An 11,012-nucleotide genomic window follows, 5' to 3' on the forward strand; every position below is an offset into this window, starting at 1 on the left:
CATAAAAACGTGCAACTATGGTCCATCAACTAAAAATCCAAAACCATTGGTTCTTCAATTTTAATTCAATCGGAGAAATGATCCCTCAACTTTAACCCAATTGGAGCAATGATCTCTCAATTTTAACCCAATGGTAGCAATGTTCATTCCAACATAACTCATTTTGACAAAATTTTAACAAAGTTGACGAGAATGACCATAACTACATGTTTTGATGAATTGAGGAACCCCAATTGTAGGAATGATTTTTTCAACGTAACTTATTTTGACAAAATTTTAACAAAGTTGATGAAAAGAACCGTAACTACACATTTTCACGAGTTGAGGCACCAATAGTAATGGATTTTTAGTTAAGGTCCATTGCTCCAATTTGATTAAAATTGAAAGACCATTGCTACAATTCACTCATAATATAATAACTTGATGTACCACCTCGTGTTCCAAACACATCGAAAGATCTCTCTAACTTTTGAGCCCATATCCGAGCCAGCAGTCACGCCCATTCTTTTAGAACAAAATTCAAGTCCGGATGAACATTCATATTCCCTCCGAGGATGCCAGAAGTGATAAAACAAAATTGAAAAACCAATCAACAACGCGGGCATTTCGATTGATCGATTGATCGATTGATCGATTTGTCGAAAGAATGGCACAAATTCTAAGCCAGCATTAAGGTCGATTAACGATTAGTTTGTATTTTTCTTCCTCATTTCGGAATGCAACTGTCACTGTTTTGCAGAACTCCTTTATCTCAAAGTAGTACCGAGAAGAAACGAAAAAAGAACCGAGTAACCCTCACACATGTTTAAAACCATTTATGCTGAAATGGAAAACCAAATGCACTTAAGTTGCAAACAAGATGAGCTACTTCAATAGAAAGACGGAACCCGAAACGGAAGAAAACATCAAAATCTTATTCCTCATCCTGTGTTTCCTTACCAAAAATTAAAATGGAAGAAAAAGGGGGAAGGGCGATGCGAACAGATCGACAGGAGCACGGGAGAACCCAAGGTATAAAAGAGAAAAGAAGCAAGCAACTGCAGGCCTACTAACCACAAGCCTATCTGAGACTAGAGACAGGACTAAGACCAGATATAATGAAGAGGTGAGCATGTACGAAACTATAGGCAAAAACAAGATCGGCAATTGAGCAGGGATCATAATAGCTTTTCTATAAAGACAAAGGTGGCATAATACAAAGCAGATCATAGCAAGGATCCCGCAAGGAGATACCTGGAAAGAACTGTGGGGCATGATCTAGCATTCTTACAATAACTAAACTCAATCCAACAGCTTCTTTCAGCCTTTTTCATGGATGTCTCCGGAGCTCTCTCCTACAAGCATCGAGGTTGCAATCAACACAAAAACCACATATGTGGAGACATACAACACACACACACACGCAACACAGGCATTTTATGCATTCATTATTTATAAGAACACAAGAAACGACAATGTTTGATATTTCAAATTGAGAGGTTTTCTTGAAGTAGAAAGCGTTACTCTTAGCCCTGAACCAACTAAGCGGATGTCACACCATCAACCTTAGTGATACAATCATATTTAATCACACTGGATGTACTTCATGAGTGTACCTGACCTTCCTCCCCCTAATGCCAAAATCTTCCTAAATTGATCTCTGAGAAAATGACTAGAAAATGACTAGAAAATGAAAACAAAAAAGAAAGAAACAAAAACAAATGAAGCCCAACAAATAAGAATATAAAACAACAAAGATTTGAAAAACTACCTGAATGTGTCAACGTCTAACTCTAGGCTTGCAGCGAAACTCGGCTAAAAGTGCAATATGATCTGATGACCACTCTGGAGAAGGAAGGGCTGTGTCTTTCCTTAAGCTTTCCTCATCCAAGAGTTCCAACAAGGACTCCACCGTTAAGGAGTCAGCTGCAACCACATGTTAACTTTATGAATAATGGTCTATCACAGTGAGGCATCAAAATGAACAGATCAAACAAATTTGTAATCCATAAACTTACCGGTGTAGAATATGTAATCTAGGGTACCAATGAAATCTCTAGTACAATTTGTAAATAACGGCTCATTTGTGGTGGGATCCATTCTCCTTCTCAGCTGCTCCATCCCAAGACCAACTCCCAATCTTGCAAATGATGAATATGCACTAACCTGAGAGTTGCAATAGTAATTCAGATCAACACAAGCCCTATAACCCAAAAACATGCACATTCCACATTCCCAACAATAACAACAAAAAGATGATCAAGAAGGGAGTACAATAGAAAGCATGTATTACCAGTGGTAGCTGATGTATCAGCTTACTGAGAGGGCGCAGTATATTAAGAGGATCCACTTGTAAATCTGTATGCAATGGATCTACCTTTCCCATAGCCAGAAGTGTATGAGGAGCGCTGTAACAAAGTTCAGCAGTACCTTAAGCAAGCAACATACCAGTAATAAATTCTCGAATGCAATTAAAAATCATCAGTAACAATCAACAGACCTTCCAGGAACTGAATTAAAATCCCCACACACCAGCATCGGGATATCTGCACTGGCAGCTATTTTCTCTAGTCCTTTTAAAAGAGTATGAACCTGATAAGAAACACAAGAAAACACAATATTAGGAACAGCTTCTATGCCGGTAGGCATAAGGGCATGATTAGTTTAACAAATCTCACTGCACACTTTCGGAATGCCATTTTATAAATGATCAAAACCATACACTACTGTATATGGAAGAACCAAAAATACAAGATACCTGCCAGAGTTTGACATCCTTCAGATCTTGGTGGACATTTACATGCGTATTTGCCTGTATTCCATACCATCAGAAAAACGTGTTACAAGATGCCTTGAAAGATGCCCGTGCATTGAAATTGGGGCAGTTGAAAAGATTACAAATCCCAAAGAGTACAACAAATTCAACTTACAAGACCATTCAAATATTACAAGTACAAAAACACAACATGCATGTCCTACCACACAAAGAAGTTGCCGTTTCCCAGGATTATCAGCTCCCTGATTGCTGAATTTTGCTTCCAGAACCACAATGAGCGCAACATTATCCTACACACACATTGAGATCCAGGCATGAGCTTCCTAGATCAAGATCAATTTAAAAAGATCAGGTTCAGCAAAAAAATCCATAAATATCAAGCCCACCTTAACTAATCGATTTAAAGCACTTTTCTTCTGATTACTTGGAATCATTGCATCAGTCAAAGACTGAGCAGCCTTATTAAATTCAACCTGCATAAACACAAATTGCTTCATACTAAGAACGAAATAAAACATATATATATGAACTGTTATATCTCGCACTCCCAACCTCATATTTTTTGACATGGGAAAATCTATCTCTACGGAAAAATGTTGCACAACCATCAATTGTTTGTGTGTTTCCATTGTAAACCTGAAGCCAAAGAATGCAAATTAAAGGCCAAAAGAATTTCAAAAGCCATGCACATAAGTCAGATGAAGTTTATTCAAGCTATAATATGTATAAAGGATGAGCTAAGAGACCTCATTTGTTTTTCTCTTGTATAGTGCTTGATAACCATGTTTGTCCAGCTCGGGGGCAAAAAATTCCTCGAAATGATCACTTCGAACCTGAGAGGGACAATGATCAGTTCGAACATCACAAAATGCATAGTTCTTTCATAACTTACACTGAAATGGATGAGCTCTTTATGACATGTAGCATTCACTAATTCCACATATCTAGTTGAATAATACCCTAATCTTCATGAATCCAAGAAAATTGGCTTGAAGATATCAAGACATTTGAGTAATGCTCTAATTATCAATATCAAAATTATTAAAAAGGAAGTTAATGAAATGAACTGATCAAGCATGAATGTGTACCTCCTGAAGACAAACAATATCTGCGCGATAGCCAACAATTTCCCGCAGCAAATTTTGCCTGCGGTAGGGCCACGAAAGTGCCCATGAAGGGCAGTAACTGTATGATTCACTGGTGGCATACACATCAGACAAAATGTTGTATGAAAGCACAGTAAAAGTTCCAGAAGATGAAATACGGCCATCTGAATCTAAATGCCCCATGACGTCAACTCCATTGACAGGAACTAGACGCCGTGGACTGGGAGAGGGTGCTGGAATGACACGGGAAGTTAATATGGTATTGACATGTCCCACAGGTACTTTTGATTCAGCATCAACTACAACGCATTCAAACTTAAGAACATGCCCAATATCATCAGCCGTTGGTGTATACGTTTTAGAGCGGCCCACTTCAAACCATGTTTCACCACTACTCCTTTGTGTAACAGCTGCAGGATATAAAGGTGCTGAACCATTCGTCAAACTCATGCTTGACACGGAACCAGATAAGCTAGTGTTAAGGACTCCAGATCCAGAGCTATTGAAGCGTCCAAACACCTCTTCTTCCTCATTTCCATTTTCATTTACAGCAGTAGCAGCACGGTCATGCAAAACACGGTGATGCTGCCATGCATCTGAGAAGCACTTAGGTGAACAATGGTAACTTTTGGCAACAGGTATTTTGGCCTTAACGCAACCTAGACACTGCAATGTGGCTTGCTCAGATGGATGTACACTACAGATAGCAACTTTTTTATCACTTTGTACACGATACCTGCAACCAAGATCAAGAATGGGGCAACATAAATCACTGAAACCGTCATTAAACCAAAAAATAAAAGATTTAATCCATATTAAAGATGTTTATTTTAAAGAAAGATTTATCAATATTTAATCAATCTGAAGCCTCAACATCAATCAGCTTGCTCAATTTACTAGTTCCCTAGCTTACCTCACTCTACATATGGAAACAATGTTGAAGATCAATTATGTATTTAAGAAGGATAAAAATTTGTCAACTGATTCATGTTGGAACCTAAGCATCCTCTAACCAAATTCGATGCGCTAAAGTGACATAGACATGTAAAATCCAACAGTAAATACTAATTCTCATCAATTTTTGTATAAGAAAGAACGGACGTCATGCCAAGATCTTGTCAATATGTGCAATATCAGGTGCCTGGTAAACAGGTAAATATGCTGACCCAAATCAACTATCATCATCATATGTGCTATCAGGTGCAAAGTAAGCACCCAATATTTTGTCATTGAATGATCAACTATCATCATCATATGTGCTATCAGGTGCAAAGTAAGCACCCAATATTTTGTCATTGAATGATAGAATCTCATCACGTTAATTGCATAACACAAAGCTTAAAGGAGTACGTGACATTATTTCACCCCACATGACCGGAAAAATAAAATTTAGTGCGTCCTCTGACACGACTAACTGCCGACACTAAAATATAAGCTTTGAAAATATCCTCTAGTTGGTTTATAACACAACAGCCCAACTGATGAATAAGAATTTAGGTCAACTGCACATCAAACGGAGAGCGAAACAAGGGTTCCTTCGTAAAATAATCTATCGTATTGGCCCACTGGAAAATATCCCCTTTTTATAACAAACTTAGAAGATTAACCTGCTTTGGACTTGAAAGGACAAAAATGCGGTCAATATATGAATCAAGATGTGGATTGAGATCTCGAATATCTAAACCGCAATCTCAGCCGACATCTTAACTTGATCTTGATTGTGAATTGGCCCTAACGTCACCTAAAACAGGTTAGTTTTAAATTTTATTTTTTAAAAGGTTAGTTCTCTAATGGGACCAATGCAAACTGGCTATCATTGAAAAAACCCAAAAATAAATATGGAAAGATAATTAAAAGTTAGTCAAAATTCAGTCAGGTTTTCTCTCTTTCTTTTTATTTTTTAATTTTTTTTTATAGAATAAAAGAATGGGAAAAAGAAATTGCAAATTCTGGACGTAGGTGCAAACGTAAGCGTTATACCGGTGGAGGATAGTATCTATAAGTGGAGTTATAAGCCGCAGCCTGCCTACTAGTTTTCACCACAAGCTCAGAAGCAGAATAAATGCTTTAATATATTTTTAATACATACAATTGGGCACTCCGAACACACATGTATTAACACACAAAAAGAGTAGTAATGCAAACTGGATTTCCAAACCAGTATCAACAATTTGACGTTTATCAGTGCTACAGTTGTTGCAGCATTCATAACTCTCCTAATAATTCTTACTATAACAAACTATTCTAGACTTGTAAACTCTAACTCGTAACCCAATTTGGCCCGGTTGTAATTTACCAAATGAGCTTTGAGTCAGGGACAAATCATTTACCTTTTATTTAAAGTAAATAATGCTATTGAGATCATCAAATTTTTCCAATTCAATTACACAATTGAAGGCAATTAGTACGGTAAAGCATCATCAGAGAAAAATCTACACAGAATTCAAATCCAAGAACAGAATTAAACAGTGATGAATGTAGAACTACAAATATACAAACTTACCAAATGATGTTATGGAAAAAAAAAAAACACACCAAAAGATACAATACATGAACAAATTACACTAAGATTCTACACACCTAGAACCTTTTCCCTATAGACTATAATAAAGCTACAACCTTTGCCAAAACCCGCGTAACAACACTACCAAACAAACCAACCCAGAAGCCCCAAATAAGCTCAAAGCCCCCAAAAAACCCGAAAACCAAATGAAGCATATAAAAAATGATAAACAACAACTGAAATTGATCGGGGAAATTGTCACTTACCACTTGTACCTCAAGAAGTGGCCATCAAGAGGGGCTGACTCCGGCACATCGTCTGTCGTGACATTCTTGTCAGGCCGGCGCAGGAGCACGTATGGCGTGAGCTCGCAGCCTACAATGGGAATATCCGAAGGGAGGTGCACGCGTAGCACGCTCAGCATGCTTTGTTTTCGCTTCTCACTCTAGGCAGCAGCAAAAATCTTGACAGCAACGTAACCCTATCCTACCCAATCGAGAGAAAACACACGAGCGATGGAGGCGGATACCAGGCGGATCCGCCATTTACTTGACCTGAATCCCCGCCAGCCTTGACGGAGCCGAGAACCCCAAAACCCTAAAAGAAAAAAATCAGTCCCTGAAATCGAACGCCACAGATCGAGAGCTTTGGCTTGGGAAATTGTGGGGTTTCGGAGAGGGCGGAGAGGGAAAGAAAGGGTCTTCTTTTTCCTCAAGAAGTGATTTAAGTGGATCGATTGGCGGAGAGGGATCGAAGATTGTAGAGAGATACAGAGGGATAGAGAGAGAAAGTTGGGTTTCTTGAGAGAGAAAGAGGGAGAAGGGAGGAAGGGGATCGATAATTAGGGTTTTACAGAGGAAGTGAAAGTAATCTTGTTTGCCTCCAAGTCCATTTCCTGAATTGAGAGAGACACAGCGAAGAGAGAGAGAGAGAGAGAGAGAGAGAGACGAGGGAGGTGGCTCTGGCTCTCTTCTTTTATACCGTACGAGTCTCTATACGACTTTAGCATTGGTGTTGGTTTCTCTCCCATTTTTGTTTTTGTTTTTGTTTTTTTATTTATTTTTGAGCGTGTGATTGTTTTCGTGGTGTTTTTTGCCCCTTTGCCCTTTTTGGGTTTTGGATTTGGTTTCAAGAAGTTTCCAACTTTTATCTGGCTATAATACTTGGTAGGTTATATGATGAGACCATTAATAGTTAGATATATTAGTTTAATGGTTTAAATAAAGAATATAAGTATCAACTGTTGTGTTTTGTGGTTTACAAAATATAATTTAATTAGATGGTATCTCTATTATTGAAATAAGAATTTGTGTTTTATTCATTGTTCTAAAAATTTCCGCTTAGCGCCGTCTAGGCCCCACTTAGGCTTTAGGTAGCTGGTCACCACCCCAATTAATGTTTAAGCGTTTGAAAATTAAAAAAGAGCGCCTAGACTAGCTAAGGCGCTTGCCTAGACCGCTTAGGCCTCCCATACCCTCCTAGGCACCTGCTTAGGCTGCAACTCACTTAGATAGAAAATAAATAACTTTCAATTTGCATTTAATTTTTTTCAATAAATTGTAAGAGACTTGTTGAATACTTAAATGAGCACACACTATATGCTTGTTCCCCATGTTTTCATTATGTTCCAATACTTCATAATACATATGTCATTCTATTTTGTAGTTTATGATAAAATTATATATATTTTAGGTATAAACATACACTTATTTACACGAAATATAATGGATTTACTTAAATCCGCCTAATTCACCTAGATCCCGCCTATCCGCCTAGGCGCTAAACCGCAGTCCGCCGCCCGACTAGCTCCTAACATATTTTAGAATCTCTATTTATAAATGGATTTATTAGATTAATTTTTAAAGTTGGGAGCAAAATAATTGGAAATTCGGAGAGAGCAATTAGAATTCCTATTCATGATGATTTTAGCATATTTTATATTTGTTTATCTAATTTTGTTCGAATTTTCAACAATTGGCATATTCTTAGGGTAAATTATATTTTAACACTTAATTTTGGGTCACATAACAAACACATACCTTATTTTTTAATTATTGCAAATGTTATACATCAACTTATGAATTCGATGTAATGTCAGACATCTGTTAATCTATACATTAATTTACCGCTAAATAATGTGTCAATTGTGATCCCACATTTTTACTGATGTGATGTCAAATTTAGATCACGTGCACAAATAACCAATTAAAATTATATGAAATTATGAAATGGTATGGCAGGGTAGCAATGGGTTTTGTGATCCAGTGCAGCGGTGCAACGGGTTGGGGAAGCTAACGTTAGGTCTTTTGAATTTAATATAAAGATTGTATTATATTTTCATAATTTTAATTTGTTGTTTGTTCACGTGACATAATCTTGACATAACATCAAAAAAAATATGAGACTCACAGTTGACACATCATCATTTTACGATTAAATTAATGAATTGACTAACGAAGGTTTGACATTATAATAAATTTGTAAGTTAATGTATAACATTGCAATTGCAATGTTCAAAAAATAAGATATAAGTTTGTTACCCAAAATTGAGGATGCAAAACATAATTTACCCTTCTTGATGCCATCTCATTGGTAGTGAATATTTTGCATGGAAGGGTTTGTTCAGTTTACAAAGGTATTAAGCATGAGCACAAACAAGCATATTTTTCTGTCAAAGTTTCTTAGAATATGTGTTATTTTCTTAAAATATTCATCACAACCAACCTTGTTTTGCTCTTGGACTAGCGAGGCATAAGTGAAGGTGTTTTATGTACATGTGCATGCATGAAGACATAAGTGAAAGTGTTTTCCCCATGTATTTTGTTTGAATTTCTGATGTGATTGGCAAGGGAATACATCAATTGCTCGTTTCTTGGCAAGAAACTCTAGTTTTCCTTCATGGATTTTGGAATGAAGGATTTTTCGCAAAGTCTGGCAAGCAGTGGAAAGATGTCTCACGAATTGATAATATATCTCGGATCCTTCTTGTCTTCTCCAGAGATAGGCTTGTAAAGTCTTGGTGGTTTAATGGCTCCGGTGGCAAATATGGTGTCTAAAAGAGCATGGAAATCTTCATCATTTCACAACAACGGTAGGCAAGCTTATCTGCCTTTATCTCTATCTCCCCACTTACTTTCGTGGGTGGAAGTGGCTTGTGACTTATTATCAAGGGCCAAGGTTTTGTGTGCTTCCCTCTTTTCATTCTTCCCAGACCATATTGTGGTTGCTTAACAGACATGTTAGTCTTTCTTATTACTGCAAAAAGCCTCAAGAATTGGTCAAACCAATATTCTTAAGATATATTATGTACTTCGGAGCAATATTTGTTCATGCAAACTTTCACAAGGGCATCTTAATCTTTTTTATCGTAACAATTGAGAGTTAGGTCTAGGAAACAACGTAGCTAACTAATAAGCTAAGCTCTTCTCATGCTTTTGGCAAGTATTGTTGAGTTGGGTTGTGGCAACCTCTCTTCATTCTACAAGACTACAAATACTTACAAAATTTGTTCGCCAGATCTTTCCAAGTTTGGATAGAACTTGGTATTAGTGTAGAATATCATGTATAAACACGATCAGTGAGACTCTTTGACAATTTTCGAATCAGGATATTATGATCGTCGTCTTGAGGTTGTAATGAAGAATCTTATATGCTTCTTTGGGCTATCATTTCGTTTTCGATTGTTCCAGCTACGTCATTACTTTTTGGTGTAATACTTTAGAGAAGCAGTAGCTCAATGGGCTACCTTAGAGCAACTCCACCCATGGAGCCCTCCCCCCTGGCAATCCACTATTCAATCCACTCTATTGAACAGTAACTGCCTTAAATGAATAGTAATTACCATTAATGAACAGTAATTGCCATTTACATCTCCACCCTTGGAACCCTCTCCCATGGCAATAAGCAATAAAAATAATAGTTTTTTATGTTTGTTTAAATAATAAAAAATTACAAAAGCTATCTCTCTCTCTCTCTCTGACACAAAAAAAATAAAAAATACAAAACCCTCGGGCCACAGGCCCGTCGACTCCCCACCCCCCCTTCGCTCGACCTCCCACCCTCACTCGAGCCCTTCCCCGCTGGATTTGCTCCCACCGGCCCGAGGGCCCTTTCTCCTCGCCTGACGCCCGAGCAACCAGCAAGGCTGGAGTTGCTCTTAACGGTCAGGGCCGGTCTAGAGATTTTTGAGTCCCGGGCCGACGCCAAAAAATATGCCATCGCTTCATATGAAAAAATTATTTGTTTTTACACGTAAGACATTGATAAAATTATATTTAGAAAAACACTTCAAACTCAGTAATTTAGAAACATGGAAAAACTAATTTATTTTGTATTGATAGAAGGAAACCAAAAAATTTCAGGCTTACAAGTAGATAGATTATGAGTTTTGTCTTCCATCTTATTTACTAACCTTGTCAATATAAGACTAAAAAAATAATGATATTTTCAAGTCTTTAAGGATATGTAAAAGTAATGCATGGGCACCAAATTAAACATTTCGATGACACGTCATATGATTTGCAAATTTGGTCTAAAATTTTAGTCTACGCATTACCCGTTGTTGAAGATTAGACCTGAATTGGAATGCATGTTTAAAAATAGCAACCCACATAGTTATTAGCTAGTAATTAAAAATAAATTAACAACC

At 37.3% G+C, this 11,012-nt stretch overlaps 1 protein-coding gene across 3 annotated transcripts; it reads right to left on the reverse strand.

Moving 5' to 3' along the window:
* Positions 1-1,146: 1,146 nt before the first annotated feature.
* Positions 1,147-7,377, reverse strand: LOC126600050 (carbon catabolite repressor protein 4 homolog 1-like). 3 transcript variants are annotated; one of them, XM_050266556.1, is made up of 12 exons: positions 6,631-7,376; positions 3,844-4,597; positions 3,502-3,588; positions 3,308-3,391; positions 3,142-3,228; positions 2,959-3,045; positions 2,738-2,791; positions 2,480-2,571; positions 2,273-2,387; positions 1,998-2,145; positions 1,751-1,905; positions 1,147-1,334 (listed from the first exon to the last, which is right to left on the reverse strand). In XM_050266556.1, exons 1-11 carry the CDS (start codon positions 6,786-6,788, stop codon positions 1,760-1,762), a joined length of 1,812 nt encoding a protein of 603 aa, XP_050122513.1. In that variant the 5' UTR covers positions 6,789-7,376; the 3' UTR covers positions 1,147-1,334; positions 1,751-1,759. The 3 variants fall into 3 exon arrangements, with proteins under 3 accessions (XP_050122513.1, XP_050122514.1, XP_050122515.1); XM_050266557.1 differs by having other exon boundaries at positions 1,147-1,639; XM_050266558.1 differs by lacking the exon at positions 1,147-1,334 and adding an exon at positions 1,415-1,651 and having other exon boundaries at positions 6,631-7,377.
* Between the last annotated feature and the right edge of the window lie 3,635 nt (positions 7,378-11,012).

The sequence above is a fragment of the Malus sylvestris genome, chromosome 14, assembly GCF_916048215.2.
Source record: "Malus sylvestris chromosome 14, drMalSylv7.2, whole genome shotgun sequence".
Taxonomy (NCBI): Eukaryota; Viridiplantae; Streptophyta; class Magnoliopsida; order Rosales; family Rosaceae; genus Malus; species Malus sylvestris.